This window comes from Larus michahellis, chromosome 18, assembly GCF_964199755.1.
Source record: "Larus michahellis chromosome 18, bLarMic1.1, whole genome shotgun sequence".
Taxonomy (NCBI): Eukaryota; Metazoa; Chordata; class Aves; order Charadriiformes; family Laridae; genus Larus; species Larus michahellis.
The window spans coordinates 2,331,402-2,349,567 of record NC_133913.1 but is presented as its reverse complement, the minus strand read 5'-3'; the positions used below and the strand labels follow the sequence as shown (position 1 = coordinate 2,349,567).

The 18,166-nt window shown below is 37.6% G+C and overlaps 2 protein-coding genes and 1 long non-coding RNA gene across 6 annotated transcripts in view; 2 read left to right on the top strand and 1 right to left on the bottom strand.

The window, feature by feature from the left end:
* Positions 1-18,166, bottom strand: part of LOC141732863 (uncharacterized) — a 165,732-nt gene that overhangs the window by 145,770 nt on the left and 1,796 nt on the right. Inside the window, exon 2 of the long non-coding RNA XR_012584174.1 lies at positions 6,791-6,833. This is a non-coding gene — a long non-coding RNA (uncharacterized LOC141732863). The remainder of the gene's footprint in view (positions 1-6,790; positions 6,834-18,166) is intronic.
* On the top strand, positions 1,015-4,570 carry LOC141732727 (keratin, type I cytoskeletal 12-like). The gene is made up of 8 exons (XM_074562042.1): positions 1,015-1,659; positions 2,253-2,335; positions 2,557-2,713; positions 2,960-3,121; positions 3,219-3,344; positions 3,710-3,927; positions 4,181-4,263; positions 4,473-4,570. Exons 1-8 carry the CDS (start codon positions 1,015-1,017, stop codon positions 4,568-4,570), a joined length of 1,572 nt encoding a protein of 523 aa, XP_074418143.1.
* Positions 8,592-17,329, top strand: KRT222 (keratin 222). 4 transcript variants are annotated; one of them, XM_074561860.1, is made up of 7 exons: positions 8,592-8,722; positions 10,538-10,666; positions 11,436-11,656; positions 12,727-12,803; positions 12,982-13,087; positions 14,413-14,584; positions 17,119-17,329. In XM_074561860.1, exons 1-7 carry the CDS (start codon positions 8,627-8,629, stop codon positions 17,185-17,187), a joined length of 870 nt encoding a protein of 289 aa, XP_074417961.1. In that variant the 5' UTR covers positions 8,592-8,626; the 3' UTR covers positions 17,188-17,329. The 4 variants fall into 4 exon arrangements, with proteins under 4 accessions (XP_074417961.1, XP_074417963.1, XP_074417964.1 ...); XM_074561863.1 differs by having other exon boundaries at positions 8,596-8,804; XM_074561862.1 differs by lacking the exon at positions 17,119-17,329 and having other exon boundaries at positions 14,413-16,322.

The following is an 18,166-nucleotide window of genomic DNA, read 5'->3' as shown; positions in this document are numbered from 1 at the left end:
TAAAAATTAATACATTTCAGTTGACAAATCCAATGATATAATTACGCCAGGACAAAGAAAAAACGATTTTCTGTTTACCGAAATAACCCCAAAAGAAAAGTATATTGGTTTTGAAGGGTTTCCATGCCTAAACCTGTAACCCAAAAGAGCTATATTTGACCTTTAGATTTATATTATGAAAAGCAGAAATTACAGAAATCTTTTTCCTTATTGTGAGATAATAGCAAACTATTTAGAAGAAAAAATGGTTAGTTTTCAGCTCAAAAGTATAAGCAATTGGTATAGGCTATGCATATTACACAGAGATATTTCAATGATGAAAGGTTTAAGGCAGAAAACATAATTACAAATTATATTCAGTATAATCAAGTATATTTATGTTTTCAAATTAATGATCAACCTGCAGCTCACTGAATGTCCATATGCCTCTTCATACACTTTTGTTGATCACTTTTCTTACTTCTTACTAAACACGCAGAGAGCGCTAATCTGTCAGAGGTTCACGCCAGAAAAGTATTACGAAAAGAAACACATTTTTGATGTGCACACTGGGAAGTATGATATGAAAGGGATCATTACACCGACTTAAGCATACTTTTATAATGATAGCCCCAAACCAAGAAAGAAATGAATATGTAATGACAAAAAAATTATTTAGGAAGGATTTAAATGCGAAAAGAATTTTTTGTGCTCCATTGCACATGCCAAAACATTATCATGGTGTCTTAGGTCTACTCCACCCATTTCCCCTCACACAGCAAATACCTGGAGGGCACCAGATTTTCACTCCCATTGGCAATTTGGATTGGCACATATCACTTAGCTTGGTCAGAACACACTAAACTGACTTCCCTCCAAACAAGAGAGAGAGAGAAAGAATTAAAGATCTTCCTAGGAGGTGGGACTACTACTGAAACACCCAACTGCCTTCCCTATATAAGGGTTAACCTGTTCTCGGCTCTGCCCTACTCTGTGCCGTGCGCTTGGCAAAACAGCTCGGGCACCAGCAGCACCATGGCCCTGTCTGTGCGCACAAGTGGTGGATCCCGGCAGCTCTCGTCTCGCAGTGGGCTTGGTGGGGGATCTCTGAGAATGTCTGGTTCTAGCGGTGGCGGAGGCTTTGGTGGCAGCGGACTTGGGTTTGGTGGTGGATCTGGCGGAGGTTTTGGTGCTGCTTCTATGCTCGGCTCAGGCTCTGGCCTCAGTGGGGGCTTTGGGGGCAGCTTAAGTAGTGGCTTCGGCGGAGGCTTTGGCGGTGGGTTAGGTGGTAGCTATGGAAGTGGCTTAGGTGGTGGTTTTGGTGGAGGTTTAGGAAGTGGTTTTGGCGGAGGTTTAGGAAGTGGTTTTGGCAGCAGCTCAGGCACTAGTTTTGGAGGTGGCTTTGGTAGTGGCTCAGGATCTGGTTTTGGAGGTGGCTTTGGCACCCCTGGTGCTGGGGATGGTGGCCTTCTTTCTGGCTCAAAAAAAGAAACTATGCAGAACCTCAATGACCGTCTGGCTGCTTATCTGGACAAAGTACGATCTCTGGAGGATGCCAATACTGAGCTGGAGCGCAAAATCCGCGAGTGGTATGAGAAAAACGGCCCCGCAGATGGTGTCACTGGAGCTGGGAATGATTATAGTAAATATTATCCTATAATTGAAGATCTTCGAAACAAGGTAGCAAAGCAATGTACTTAATGTATCTTTACATTTGTAATTCACCTGATAGTATTTTGGCTAAAAATAACTTCCTTTCAGAAACCAAGAGCAAATTTATTCTACAGTACCGACGCTTGTAATAACCTCTGTCACACTGCACTGGTATCAAGTGTGGAATTCTTGTATATTAACAGCAATTCTGTATCTCTGTCACACAATGCTGTGTGACTTGCTCTAATTTGAATAAAGGAGAAGGCAGTGATGGAAGCCAGTTCTACAAACTTTCAGATTACAAAGTTTAAATTTTAATAAGTTTCATATTTCTTATATCGCTAATTAATTTCCTGAAATAGACCACCTGGCAAGGTCTTCAAAGGTTATAAACTATCTAGTCAGAGAATGCAAACTGGTATTCTAGCATTAAGTGAAGTGCACCGATGTGCAGAAGCTGAAAATCCGTCCAATGTATTTCATAGTAAATTATACAAGAGTCTAACAAATTACATCTAATATTATAATCGTATTTAGGATTACAGTTATGTAAACAGCTATATTGAACCGCAAAGCCATTGGGCTATAAAATCATTCTCTGAACACTGTTTGTATTCCAGATCATTAATGCAACTATTGACAATGCAAGAATCATTTTGCAGATTGATAATGCCAGACTGGCTGCTGATGATTTCAGACTGAAGTACGTGTATCTTAATATTACAAAACCTCTTACTAATATTTCAAGGGGGGGGGGGGGAAATGTATTTAAAAATCTCTTTTGTTTAACATAATTATTAAAAAATATTGTAATAATTATGTGTATTAAGATTTAATAGTAAAAGCTATGTAAGTACATAGTAATAGTTTCCATTTGACCTCATTAACCACGTAAAAAATGATATTTAATGACTTTCTTTACAGATATGAGAATGAAGTGGCTCTTCGCCAGAGTGTGGAAGCCGACATCAATGGTCTGCGCAGAGTTCTTGATGAGCTCACCTTGACAAGAGCTGATTTGGAGATGCAGATTGAAAGCCTGAACGAAGAACTGGCTTATCTCAAGAAGAATCATGAGGAGGTACTTTTTTTCCCTTTGTGAATCCACAACAAGGCAGATGGAATTCTGAAATACCAAATTATTCCCTTATCTATGGCAGTGGGAGTTCCTTGGTTTCATTATTTGTTTTGTTTGCTGTTCTTTTTTGAGTTCACTAAATGCAAGAGTGAAGGAAATATACACACATATATTTCTCTATATATGTTTTTGGTAGAACTATTTTGCCTTTTATTAACAGAAACTTTTCTTTATTTTAAATCTCTCCAGGAGCTTCAGGGTATCCAAAGCAGTGCAGTTGGCCAAGTCAGCGTTGAAATGGATGCTGCTCCAGGAATTGACCTGACCAAGCTTCTGAATGACATGAGGGGACAGTATGAAGTCATTGCTGAGCAAAATCGTAAAGAGGCTGAAGCATGGTTCAACGAAAAAGTAACAACCAGAAAGAGCAAATTCAGCAAATTGGATGTAAAAATGAGTTAAATATTTGTAACAGTAAAATTACACTCTATTCTTCCTTGTATTTCAGAGCGGGGAGCTGAAAAGGGAAATCTCCACCAATACTGAGCAGCTTCAGTCAGGCAAGAGTGAGATCACAGACTTAAAACGGACTCTCCAGAGCTTGGAAATTGAACTACAATCTCAGCTTGCCATGGTATGCTCTAAGGAAGCTGCTCACTAGTCAGAGTTAATAGTCCAACTTCAAAAATGTTGTTAGATCTATAGGATTTAAGATTTGCATTTATTTCCTATTAAATCCTGCATTCTTTTAGTTCCTAAATAGCAGTAATATATATAATTGGATTGCAAGTAGGATGTTATAACGCAGATGAACTTCTATATTCGCATGCAGTGAAGCAGCAAAGGCCAGTTTTCAAACTGGTATTTCACGAAGAAAAAATAAAAATCTCTAAGTAATGAGGCTATACTTACTCCCATTAGACTATTTCAGTTGCTTTTGTCTTCGTAAAGAATTTTTTTTTCCTCAATCAGAGATTATTTAATATCCTTCTTACACAGAAAAAATCCCTTGAGGACACTTTAGCAGAAACGGAAGGAGGTTACTGCGCTCAGCTTTCACAAATGCAACTTCAGATTGGGAACCTGGAGTCTCAGCTGTTTCAGGTCAGGGCTGACATGGAGCGCCAGAATGCGGAGTATCAACAACTTCTAGACATCAAGACTCGCCTGGAAATGGAGATTGAAACCTATCGTCGCCTGCTGGATGGCGAGTTTGTGTAAGTAACTAATTTACATTAAATATCTCCTTTCTTTTATTTTCTGTAGCAACATCCTTTCCAGGAAAAAAAGAGGTATAAACAAGTGGTGTATTCACCAAAACAGCACAAGGCACATACCATGATTCTGAAATAATACAGACAGACTCTGCGTGAGGAGAATGAACCGTTCTGCTCAGTATCTAAAATAATACAATGTCTCCTGATCGTGACAACCACTCTGCAATATTGCGTGTCTCTCATTCACTTTTAGGAGCGCAGGACAGGGAGTTACATTTGAAAGCTCATCCTTGACAGGGTCCAAATCACAAACGCAATCACTGGATTCTTCTCAGGGTAGGTAGAACTTGACTGAGTAAAATTTTGTTTCTAAAGTCATTCTTGTAAATAAAATAATACATGCTATTCTGTTTAACTACATCATAGAGTTCATCACAAGAAGCCGACAATTTGAAAGGAAAGATGCAACTGTTCATGTATGCGTGCTGCTCTGGTTTATAATTTTTAACACTTTGATAAATATTTGTTTTGTTTTGTTTATTTAGATCCTACCAAAACTAGAAAGATCAAGACAATTGTTGAAGAAGTGGTAGATGGAAAAGTTGTTGCATCCCACGTTAAGGAAGTCGAAGAGAAGATATAAGGCACAATCTGATACTGCAAAGGATCCGTTCACGCCATGTTTCTTTCAAAGCCAAAATGGATAAATAATTTTGTTCTTTTGTATGAAGTGGTAAAAATAGATTTGCTTTTTACTAAGATTCTTTTACGTAAAACAAACCCTGCATTTTCATTCTTAGCTGTCATGCAATATATTTTCTGCTTCAGTCTATTGGCATTACATGTATTATTTTTATGGTGTTCTTTAAACATATCATCAATTCTTTGTTCAATAGATGGAAGCATGGTGCACACATCAGACATTCAATTAGATATGCTTTTTCATAATTTTTAGTAATTAATAGATAAAATAATTTTGCTATTCTGACCTCACTTTCCAGTTTTCTTGATTAATAAAAAGGACTCAACAAGCTTTAAGATATTAGTCTCCCTTTATTCTTCATTTCGGACTGCTGCTCCTGATCCATATCTGGCATTTTGTTGGGTATTTTGCTTTACGATATACTATGGCTGCGGTAAGGTATTCCCCATTAATTTAAAGAAATCAATCCAATGCTAGAACGCATACATGTTAAAAAAGCTATTTAAATGCGGGATTAAAGGAATACTTAATAACTTATAATTAAAGCTATCAGTTTAAAGGAGAAGCCTTTGCAAACGGCACAACACACTGCAGAGCAGTGGAAGAGGAGGGACGGGACAGCCCGGCGGAGCAGTGTCCCATGGCCCGGGGTGCCATCTGCTGGGAGCACACCATGGGCTTGCGGATCCTGAATTTGGCTTCCGAATGCCCATCTCAAATGAACTATTTAAGGGAATCTCATCCAGAACAAAATTATGAACCAAAATACAATCCCCTTACAGTTCACACCTGAGCCTTTGGCTCTTGAGCCAAAGCGTTGGCGATTTTTGTGTGATTCTCAGGTAAGACGAAGAAATTATTGTGACCTCCTACATGGATATTCCTGTGTCTCTAGAACACAAACGTTCTGCACATTCTATCACATCCCTCAAGCACCTGACCCAAACTAAAATGTTAACGGGAGCACAGACTTCATACTGTGCTTCCATTCTGCCTTTTATAAAAACCACTACTAGCATTTTTTCAGCTTCCTGCTTGGAAACAATAAAAATCAATAAAAACCAAGGTAAATAAAACAATAATCAAAGAACTAAATCAGCATGGTAGAATCGCAACATCTAAAATCCAGTAAATTAAAGAAGAAGTACTGTAATAAATAACACAAAGAAATGAAATAGAAGAATCTTCTATATATGACAGTACAAAGAGGGAAGAACTTGAAAACCTCTTGAGCAAATGCACCAACTTCAACAATTTAAGGAAGTAATTTCATTTCTAAAAGCATGGAACACAAGTGTGCCTCTTTTTTTCCCCGCCTTTAAAAGCAGTGATGATAAATAAATGAAAAGAATCTCACGACACGCAATGTAGATGAATAATATTTTTTACTGTTGCAGACCACATTTTTTAATTAAAATAATTACAACATAAATGAAAATAATATCAGAAATAGACAATTTGAGGTTGTTTATGTAGCTGAGTGTGATTACCAAGAGGACAATTATAGAGAAATTTTAAGATTATAGACCGAAGGACATTTTTTCTCTTCCTAAGACAGGACAGCATTCATCATCTTTCTTCCCTACCCATAATTTTTTTCTCCTGTATGGAAAACCTGAAACCATATCATCTTCCCCATTATTGACAGCATCTCCATTTTGAAAACAAAAATATTTCTCTTATGTCATCTTCTTCCAAAGACATATATACTTTCAGAATAATTGTATACAAAGAAATATGAAATAATGTACATACCTCAAGGACTGCAACTGTGATTGCTGTGAAATCATTATTCCCTACCTCATTCAATGTAGATTTCCACTGAATAATCCTGCAGTTTAGCTACATACACATTAACCCTGAATTTACCATTACGGTCTAAAAGATGACTGAGAACCGCCTAGGATGCAGTTTTGATGTATGTAAAATCTAGAAAGCCCTCCAGCTATCACCTTGAGAGAACGCAACAATGGTAAATCAGCACAGTTTGCAATCACTATAGCGTTAGTACACTGTACCAAGAATCCAAATAATTGATGCACAGTATCTGAACTCTAAAGTTAACTAAAATCTAACGTCTGTAATAGAATATGAACATTGAAAGTAGCTAGAATTTAAAATTACAGGAATCCTAGCAAAGATATAACTGCTTACACCTACCTTTAGCCTTCAGAGATCTCGTAGCCAGATGTTCCCTTTACACCTGAAAAAAAAGGTGTGAAAAGCAAGCATTAGTGCTAATTTCTTTTTAAAAAGCTTTTAAAAATTGTATCAACTGGCAAATATTTAGCTCCTGGTAATATGAAGATTGATCCATAGATGCTCGTTGATGCATAAAGTTTGGTTAGTGGGGCCAATCTCCCTGCAGACCTCTGTATCATATTTCTTACACATTTCTGGTTTCATTTCTGGACACTAGACAGCGTTGGCTTTGCCCGATGTAAACAAAACATTCAGAGTCCCAGGGAACTGAAAGCAAACTGTAAGCAATCAGCATTGTGATGCAAAGAAAAAGGAAGATTTTAAATTACATTTCAAGTTCTTATTTGCTTAAATACATAGGCTCTTCCTATGAATGCTTATCCTGTCCTAAGGTATATCATCTTATGCTTGTTTGACGGATTCCTAATGTTTTTATTATGTGACTGTTCTCATACCATCAATGAAAACCACGGTCAATATTTCGGTTTTAGAACTACATAAAACTAGAATAATTAAGACACTTGTAGAAAAGTTAGTGGACAACAAAACATTCCCATCTCAGTCCAGGACAGATGAAAAGCAGCCAGCTAAGAAAAACAACCTCAGAACACAGGATCCTTTGACACATGCCAGCAGACGGAGCCGAGAACAAGAAAGCCCTATGCACACGAGACTTTCAAGTGGTGTAATACTTTGACTTCTAAAAAGATGAGCGTCTTGCAAAAGTTTGCTGCCTTTTTTTCTCATTTTACTGATGTATATTCTTATTTGGAGCCTAAAAATGCGTTCTACTTAGTGATTTATATTTTTTTTTCCTGAAATCTGATTTTTTTTACTAAATATCTGGTATTGTCCATTACTGAAAAAAAAATTCGAAAAATAGGTAAGAGCTGTTATTAGTGGACAAGATCATTGGGATCATACAGTAGCTACAGAGCCAGGAAATTAAGAATTATTTGCAGAATACATCACACAGCAAAGAACCTACACTTTCTACCTCCCTGTCAGATGTCAGGAAAGGTATAAGAATCCTACAAATCTGATATTCTGTGAAGGGAACAGCAGTTAGCTATGTTTGAAGTGTTAATCCACCCGAACTTTGCGCTCTGCAGACGGGGAGCTGAGCCCCGCAAAGCACACAAGCATCTTACCCCCAGTAGCGCTGGCTCCTCTCCCGCTTTTTGTGCTCCTGCCCATAGAAACACCCAAATGTTGGTGAGAGGATGTCTGGGGGCCCAGCTCCTTTTCAAAGCGGGACAGTCCTCAACACCAGATTAGGTCAGACACCTGAGACTTTGCCTCGCTGAGTCTTAAAAACCTTCAAGGATGGAAATCCCGTAACATCCCCAAACAACCTGCTCCAGCGCTGCACAGTGCCTGGCGAAGGCCCAGTCCGGCAGCTGTGCCACCAGTACAGGTGCAGCGCTGGGAAGCTGCTCCCTTCCCTTCCCCTCTGCGACTGCACTTTCATGCTGTGTACCTGTAATTTTGTCCTTTGCTTTGTATCTCTTAACCTCACGTTTCTGAGGTTATTAAAAAAACACAGTTAATAGTGTAACAGCAACATAAAGACATGGCATATATTCATTTCAGGGCAGAATTTAGGCATCGTTACTTTAATCAGTGCAGAAGTGGCAGATCTTTGCTGTATTAAACTAGCGTTTAGGGACGACTGGGAGCTCGGAAATGGTGCTGTGCAGCTTTAAGGGCGGCGGCAGGCGCTGCCTCCCGCCAGCGCTGCACCAGCCCGGCCCAGCGGCAGCGCCCGGCGGGGCGGAGGATGGAGGATGGAGGATGGAGCTGGCCCGGCTCCTCAGTCAGAGCGGGGCAAAGTATGAAACGCTCAGCACCAGAAATCAGATAGAGACCGTCAGCCCAGCGAGGACCCAGGTAATGACTTCATACAGACACACACCTTCCAGAGGAAGGAGACAAGCCCTGTCCGTACAATTCCTCCCTCAGCCTCTATGAGGTACAGTATTTCCTTTTCAATGCAGCATATTATTGGGGAAGGGATTCTGATTTTACTGCAGTAAGACGTGAACTAGAAGATACGGAAATAGATTTTGTTCAGGGTATGAAATTCACACTAAAAGAATGCCATGTAATTCATCTGGATGCTTTTCTGTACCTGCAACAGTGATATTGTTGTGATTTAAAAAATGATGACATATGCTGTAACCTGGTAACCTCTAGCACCATTCAGTTATCCCAGAGGAAAAGAGAAGGGTGAAAATCAAAGGCAATGTAAAGAATCCATTTATATACAGAAAGCTTTACCATTTTTAGCACCTATATTAAAGAAAACTGTACCTTTTCAGGGCTATGTTATATTGTTCACAGTAAAATTATGTCATACTCTTCGGCAAATATATTTTTTCTTTCATATAGATTGATTAAATGTTATCAACACACATGCTACTATTATAGATTTACATACAAAACATCTCTAAAACCCAACTGGACTTTGAAATAAAATGACACAACAATTTTCAGCCATCAAATGTCAAGAAATTCAGGGTGAAAATTAGGTATTATATCACCCTGTTGTACTTGTCAGGTATTGCAGGAATTCTGGAGGTTTTTTTTTTTACCACAGGCCAGAGCACTGCTGCAATCTGGCTGATCCGCATGGAAACCCAGTGCCACACAGCAGCCGTAAACCCGAGAGTTAAGCCAAGCGTATATTTGTGTTTGGCACAGGGCAGCCAAAGTGCATGGGTATAACCTTGTCACATAAATTCTGCAGTATCCAGGCAAAAAGCAAGAGGATTAGCCAAATCTAGATTTTTAACCCAAATGATGGCATGGTAAATTTACAGCAAGTCAGTATGTTACAAGGGGGGATTAGGAACTTATTTTACTTGCTTCATAAGACCTGAATTAAAGAGCTTATTTCCTTCAAGTTGATGGCATCATATGAACCTACATAAAGCAGTAAAATATGCAAAAGAGCACGTATTGTTTCAAGGGCTTATGGCACCTTCACCACTTGCAGTAAAACTCAGAATCAAACAGGAACAATAACTTTCAAAAGCAAAACAATCAGCTTAGAATAGGCACTTCACTTCTGAACTGTCACATCTAACATGAGTTACCTATCTCTCCTGTGACAGGTAAACCTTAAATAACCTGTCCTTAGAGGACAAGGAAAAGTTGTAGATTTGGATAAAGATGTCACTCATATTTAAATGAATGGAAGTACTTGCTCTCAAATGACAATCTGAAATCTAGTCAATGACTAGATCAGGCAAAAACATAATTACAGCAATTGTCAATTGTGATATATTCATGCAACCACTCAAAAGTGCTCCTTCTCTACAAAGCTGTTCTCAGAAATCAAAAATACATTAAAAACAAAGAACCTTATTCAAACCTGGAGTCTTGAACTGACTGCAATTCCTCTAATTTCCATGAAGTTAAGCCCATTTATCTAGTTGTGAGTAAGATCTAAATACAACTGGTTGATTTGTATGGAAATTCCTCAACAACAAATACGTTCAAGACGTGTCAAACTACTCCCACAAACACAGCAGGATAAGGGCTTCCCGTCTACATGGTACATAAAATATTAACTCATCACTGTTAGCATTAACAAATTTATATGGCTCTCAAAAAACTCCTACTGGGGATTTTTATGTATCTATTTTATTTTCATTGTTTGACTATTTTTTAATATTGCTATCATTTTTATAACCCCTGAAGCTAGAAGAAGCTACGATTAAAAGAATGGACAAAGATGCAGAGGCATTAAAGGCAGCCAGAGCAGAACTTTGTGAAGCGAGACGGCAGTGGCACCACATGCAGATTGAAATTGAATCTCTCCACGCTGTGGTAAGCATCAGACAAGGAAACTTAAAAGTCTCCTGGAAAAAAAAAAATCTTTTTCTTGATGTAAACTATTCCACAGTTCAGTTTATGTAACAATCACATCCACTATACAGCAGAAGTACAACACGCTCAGAAATGCATAGCTCTGTGTCGGATTATCAGCTTGTCACACAGCACTAACCCAGCACTAAGCTGGTCATTTGCTCACATTTACAAGTATCGTATGTTTCGATTCAGCATCTGCCATTCAATATCCACGTGTTTTTGTGTTCTCACGCCTGCCAAACATACATCTGCACGATACTCCCTCCTCAAGTCCCCAGGTATTCTGCCTAACCAATTCACATCACATTTGTAACTTTTTTTGAATGTGTGGACCAAATTTATCAATTTGTTCACAATAAAATATGTCAGCAATTTACTGAATTCAGTAATATAGACAAGCTACAAGAGCACATAGACTACTCAGTTTTCATAGGGTACTGAGCTGGATATCGGTTTAACCATACAGGTAAAATCAGAGATCTGTAAGCTCCATGGTAGTGGATTGCTGGTACAACAGGCGGCTACATTTTTTATCCTATCTTAAATTATTACAGATTTTAATGGAAAATTTCTCAGCAAAAGTATTATCTTGAAAGCTTTAGTCCTGATCGTAAAGAATATTCTTAAAAGAACTGATGTAAAAATACACAGATTGTTAATGAAAAGTACATATAAGATCTTTACACATACACTTTCCAAACCTTAAAATATGAGTTAAATTTCACAGGAAAAGGGTTTGGAACGTTCATTGCGTGCCACCGAGCAGCAGTACCACATGCAACTACAAAATTTAGAATCTGAGATTGAATGCTTAGAGAAAGAGCTCCTGGACGTGAGAAGAGGTATTGAGAAACAGCTGCAAGAGCATGAAATTCTCCTGAACACGAGGATGAAACTGGAGGAGGAGATAGCAACATATCGCAGTCTGCTTGAGCAAGAAGAGAACAGGTACTTGTTTAGAGAAAAAGTACTCAGATTTATCTTCCATTGCAGAACTTCTCATTGAAATAATCACCAGAATTGTAAATACATGAACCAATCATTAAAAAATTACAGTATAAAATCCTTAGAAATGGTTTCACTTTAACTTCACTGACTCCACACTTTCTGGAGCTCAGGGCATCTCCAGGATACATCGTAAGGTAATAGCATGCTTCCTGCATCCTCCCTGGAGGCACTGTGTGTTGATGCAGACTTTGCAGCCCGGTAGCTGCTCGCTGTGGGCTACGTCTGTCTCAGGCCACTCCTGAAGCAAGTCCAGAGGCATGTGGCTCTGGGAGAGGAGTTCAGGGCTCCTCACGTGGCAGATGGCCATTCACACATGGAGCTTGTACTACTCAGTGTCATTCCAGGTGTGTTAAGGCACACATCTGGGAGGGTCTACACATTAGGATGCTATTTAAGAATATGCCTTCCAGGGACATTTTGCCTTGGCTGTAACTCTTCCCGTCTGCCCTTTCCCTGGCACACAAACACAAGTATTTTGAAATGCAGACACAAGAGGGGCAGCTATACACAGGTAAGCAACAAGGAAAGGCAATAAGGAAAAGGCATAATATCATATCTTGCACTCAGCACTGTTATCTTAAAAAAACCAGGCACCTGATTCTGACATCTTTCAGTGGAACGTTGCCTCCCTCAGTCCTTTCTACAGAAAGTGGCGGATCTCAGTCCAGGAACCTCACACGTTTGCATAACAAGATTACAGACTGGGGAGTCAGTTACAGATTCAATACTTCTAAATCTGTGAAAATCCATACAATTCAGTATTAATAAAATTAAATAACTCTTCTTGGCACACAACAAACCAACTAAAAACTGTCCGAAATTGCACAGACATTTGCCATAACTTTCTTTGTTCTATACTCAGAATGAGAATTCCTAACAAATAGTTGTTACAATCAAACGGAACTTCACATGGTCCTCATATTTTTAAATTTTTCATAGCTGCTTATAAGAAAAGGTTTGGATTAAAGTAATTCAATATTATTAGATGACTGTAATTATTTTTTTTTCAGGTTTCGTTGCACTGTAGGTGACCAGAAAGATGACAAAAAGCCTACCACTAGCAAGATTGCCTTTACACTGCCTTCAGGTGAGTTTTTAGGCACTTTCCCCTTAGGGGATTATGGTCTAAAGGAGGTTCCTAACTATTGACAAATTACTGGCTATTACGAAAGGATCTTCTTCCAATACAGGAGGAGGAAAAATACCTCTAGGTCATGTGTCCTGACCTTACTCTATGCCTAATATATCTGCATTTTCTTTTACAGATGGTGTAAAGAAGCATGAAACTGAGAAGGTGGAACTGATGACAAAACAAGCAATCCTAGACGGAAATATTATGAAGGAAAGCGCTGAAGCTCACGGCACTGTACAGTAAGATAAACATGAATTTAACAAAATAATAACTGAAAGTAAATGGTGGGCATTATATTTCAATAGCTCTGAGTTTTCCTTTATTTAGTATCTGTTATATCATTCACATAGAGCCAAGAAGCTCCAGAACAACAATGATAGTTCAAGTTATATTGAATGGCATGTTTTAACAACAAATTAAATTTTAAAGTTCTTTTTATTAGCATTTACTTCCTAATCAATATCATGATGATGCTTCTGATTTATAATTTCTATTTCTGTCAAGAATGAAACTATGAATAATTCATTTAGTTACGGCTGAAAGCAAAAAAGCCCATACCATGTTTGTGAAGTCCCTCTGGGGCATATTTATGCACATAAATTCAGGCTTGGCTGCTCCAACTTGCTATTTGGAAACTCGTACGTTTCACCAATTACTACACAGGGAACGGAGAGCTTGGCTTCTAAGTGGGCATGGGAAAGTCTGTTAGTATGTATTATTCACCTTAAATTACTTTAATAGCATTGGATTGCCTCATTCTATTTTTTTCTACTGCTCTTCAAGCTCTTTTGTGGACTGGCATTTAACACAAACTGTAGTGTACCGTGTCACTAATACTTGTTGAAAACATGTAGAAATTAGGATTCAAATTTAATGCCATCATATGGTCCACCATATACGTTCCATACCCGAAGCTGATTTTTCATACAGGAGCTTTGTTCATCTTACTCCAGCAGATCTGCACGGGGACACTCAGCTGGGTAAAGTTTACTCAACCTGAGTAAGGCCCCCAGAGTTGGACTTTCAGATCTGGATCTTGACACATACTTAGAGGATTAAATCAATAGTATTTGGGTGCCTAAATACTGGGTTTTCAATTGTCCATATTTTACTTTTGCCTTATTTTTTCTTTTGTTAATTTACTGTAGCTCTACATTCTGAGGTTTGGATCTGAACTTGATTTTTCTCCTCCCTACTTTGAAGGTTTTCAGGTGCAGGAATTCAGTCCTGCCCACTACAGTATGGAGGTTTCTTGCAGAGTTTTTGAGCTTGAATTCCAAACTTTCTCCTTGGAAACAAACTGCCTGCTCTGTTTGGAGCGGTGGTTTTGTATCCATGCCTACTTAAAAGTACAAAAACAAGAATATAACGAACCCTCACCCTTTATGTAGCTTTTCTGAAGAATGAACCTGTGAAAAAAAAGAAAATTCTAGTATTTCAGTACCATTCTAAAATAACTTGACACTTTATAATGCAATTTCTCTCTACATTTTGAAAGCAGTCCTGAAGACAGATATTTCATGTTGCCCGAGGGATCATAAATACATTTGCTTTATTGTTTCAGGACAGAAAAAGTGGATGAAGTCATTAAAGAATGGGAAGGTTCTTTCTTTAAGGACAACCCCCGCTTAAGGAAAAAATCAGTTTCGTTGCGCTTTGATCTCCACCTAGCAGCAACGGATGAAGGATGTTTACACGCTAAAAAGAAAACTCTTCCCGACATCGAAGTCAGGCTGGTAATGAGGAGATCTTGCAGTATTCCTTCCATCAAACCTTAGCCTACAGCAAATTAACCCAAAGTTCATCTCCAATGGGCTCTGGAAATAAACTGTAGATGGACTTACATAGCCTGCTATCTTGCTACAACTATGAAATCTTACTAAGTACTTGATTAATACAATAAAAACACACCTATCTTTTAAAAGAAAGGGAGAAGAGCAAGGGAGTTAAGATTCCAAGAAACCTAACTTCTACTAGTTTTATACTCTGGGTGCAGCCCTTTAATTTTCTCATTATTGTTGTTGTTTTGTAGAATTTCACCAAATATTTAAAAAATTAAACTCTAACTTTATACTTTGACATATTCTGCCTTTGTAAAAGAGAACTTGTTTTCTCTTTCTGGAAATGAGAACTGCGTATTTCATTCTCTTGATTATTCAATATTGCATACACATATTGACTGATGAATCCTTGTAATAATTTATATCATAAATGTCATACTTCTTGAAATGTATTTTAAAATAATACTTTCTAACAACAAAAATTACATAAAAAGATGCTCTTAAAATACATAAACTATTAACAAAGAACTTTCTTTTTAAAGTGGCTGGTATTTTTAAATTTTTTTTTAGGCAACAACTGAGCAAAAATGTCTTTCCCTTACATAATTATACACACATTTTTTAAAAGTGTTGCTACAAATGACTAATACTTTAGCCCTATTGTTCCACTGATTTTGAAGCAGTAATTTCCACTGAAAATCAAACGTTCTCTTATTTGTCCACACATATCTGTACTACAACTTTCTTAGCCATAGCAAGTAAAATTATACCCGTTAATTGCTCAAATGTAAGGAGTCAACCAATCGTTTCAATGCCATATTATAACAATGATGTGACTTAAAATATCTTCAACGAATTCCTCTTCTGACAAATTTTTATAGGCAAGTTATGCTCTTGATCTAGTACACATAACAAGTCACTATTATGCCAGGGTACAACTATTATAGCTTCAAATTAAATGAACAAAATAAGGGCTAAATATTCAAAGTAAAATTCTACCATTAAGCATCCCGCACTACTACACAAAGTAGCTAAGGGCAAATACAATGTACAGTAGAAGACCTTGCACCTGTAAACTGAAAAAAACAGAAATACAAACCCAGACATGCTTATTCATAACATTATGAGACAAATTTCAAACAAAAATTCAAGCAAAATTGTATTAAGATAAGAATGAATGTTTATGAGGATTTTTAAGAGGCATGGATGTCTCAAACTCTCAGCGAAATCACTGGGATTGCAGGGGCTCAGAATCTAGAGAAAACACGTACAGTTTTTGCTGGATTCACAGCAGCATGTAAAAGATTGTCAGTATTTGCCTTACTACTTATGGCATGTGTTATAAAAACTGATACTACAAATTCTTTCAGTGTTAAGTTATGCTTCTATCTTTTGTTAATGGTAAGAACAATGCATTTTTAACACCCACAGTTCTATATCTGCTGTATGATGCTGGTTAATTATCATTAACCCTAATACTGATCTGGTGGTGTTAATACTTGAGTATTTGGCATCCTGAATGTATTAGCCTGCTCTAGCGTTTTCACTATGCAGCTTTTTTTGTGCTTATACTCTGTACATTTTACAATACTTGAATTTAAACTAAGTTTTAATTGCTTTAAGGCACTTTAAACAGGGATACGAATTTACCAAAGTAAATGATAGTACTATAATAAAAGAAGTATTAAAATTGAGTTTGCCCATGTGTATTTTGTTAGTTTTAATGTGTATACCTTAAAAGGAAAGAAGTAACAGAGAAATACAGAATAAAAGTTGTAGATAAGAAAATCTGTAGTGCTGCAACAAAGTGTTTTTTAAGCTCTCCTCTACAATTAGAAAGACACAAATTACCTAAGAATCTTTATCATAACATGTAAAGTGAGCATCCTCCTGCTACAAAAATTACTCTTTTTCTGGTAAACCCATTAACTCTAACCAGATCTAAAGTCTTTTCTTCGGAGTAGTGCACAAGAAAGAAGAGAAGACAGCATCTGGCGTGCACTGTTTACAATCTACAGGCAAAGATAAATAGCAGGCAAATATGTAACAGAAACTTCGCTTAATACATATACCTTTAAAACTGCTCAGGCAGACTTCCTCGTGCAGGAAGAGCTTGCATAGGCGTATAAAAAATTACTGCACAAATACATGGAAGGTACTGCCATCTCTACAGTAAACACTAATGGAATAATCTTACTCACAGACATATTTTTTTCTTTAACCAGGGGGTATTTGGCTTATTCTCTGACCTTTGGCACTTCTCAGGGTATTACCTTCTCTAGCATAACTCTAGTTTGTTTTTTTTCCCCTAATGATAGAAACCCAGTCCAGCATAGTACAGAACACATACCTGACTTCATCTTGCAATATAACCTCCACGTTATTTTAGAAGAGAAAAATTACTGTGTCTCTATAGTAAACATTGTCTGGGATACTAACTAGAAAAAATGTTGACCTTATTCATGTATGTTATTTCATCCATACAACAGCCTGACCTCACGGTTTCTGAAGCCACCTCCCTGACCCCAATGACTGCACAAATTCATCCTGAGCTGTGATGAGAAATTTATTCCACCCACAGAAGCTGCCATTGTTTAACACCGGACTCAACTGCTCATGAAATATACAGCTTCTGTTCGCAGTTTGAAGCAACTAGCATAAACCTAGTTATAGTTTTACGATCATGAAACCCAATGCTCTAAAAATAAATAAAAAAAAAAGATTCAGTTTAAGGGCTGGTTTTGTTAACACGTGACATTCTGCAGGCAGCCCGCTCTTGCCTGTTCAAGGCTATTTTCTTTCTGTGGGACTTCCTGACACTGACTTCATTGGCTGCATTAAGAATTGCTCCTACTCCAGACTTGGTTCAAGTGCACATCCCAGTTTTAACTACCCCTTCCAGTACACATATATCTTTTGCATTATTCACAAGTGCCATCTCTTCAAATATAAAGAGTTTACTCTTCTATTCATAAACAACTCCAACTTCCACTAGTGCCAGAGTGAACTCCATGTGGGCATGGGAAAAAAAGAGTATTCACAACAACATCTCACCCTGATTTTAGGTCATTTTAAAGCTTAATTAAAAAATATAACACTGATGCCTGAGAATATAGCAGAGTTCTTCGATTCTGTGCTGCTAATTAAATTCAGACCAGCTGAGCTATTGCCATCTAATACTTGCAAACATCTTACATAAAAATGAGTTTCATTGTCTCAGCCTACTTTCCAATGAATATATGTCCTCATTCAAAGCTTATGAAACTGTTGCTAATTAAAACAGTTGGATTAAGAGTCAACTATTTGGAGCCCCCTGGTTAGTATCGTGCAGTATAAACAATCCTTTTAAATCCGTAAAACTACTTATAACCTGCAGTATATTAAGAAGTGTACACAGGTAAAATCTTTCACTATCACAACATGGAAATTAGGCAAACATGATGATTCAGAACTGGTAACATGGCAAGTGAGTACCAGTAAACATACTTGAACACCATAACAAATATTTCAATAAGCTGCACAAATTTAGAATTTATT

Excerpts from the sequence above, each read along its gene's own strand:
- KRT222 (XM_074561860.1), top strand. The coding sequence starts at position 8,627 with ATGGAGCTGGCCCGGCTCCTCAGTCAGAGCGGGGCAAAGTATGAAACG. Across the intron at positions 12,804-12,981 it reads TGCCTTTACACTGCCTTCAG|ATGGTGTAAAGAAGCATGAA; the intron begins GTGAGTTTTTAG and ends TTTCTTTTACAG. Across the intron at positions 13,088-14,412 it reads GAAGCTCACGGCACTGTACA|GACAGAAAAAGTGGATGAAG; the intron begins GTAAGATAAACA and ends TTATTGTTTCAG.
- LOC141732727 (XM_074562042.1), top strand. The coding sequence starts at position 1,015 with ATGGCCCTGTCTGTGCGCACAAGTGGTGGATCCCGGCAGCTCTCGTCT. Across the intron at positions 1,660-2,252 it reads TTGAAGATCTTCGAAACAAG|ATCATTAATGCAACTATTGA; the intron begins GTAGCAAAGCAA and ends TTTGTATTCCAG. Across the intron at positions 3,928-4,180 it reads CTGCTGGATGGCGAGTTTGT|GAGCGCAGGACAGGGAGTTA; the intron begins GTAAGTAACTAA and ends ATTCACTTTTAG.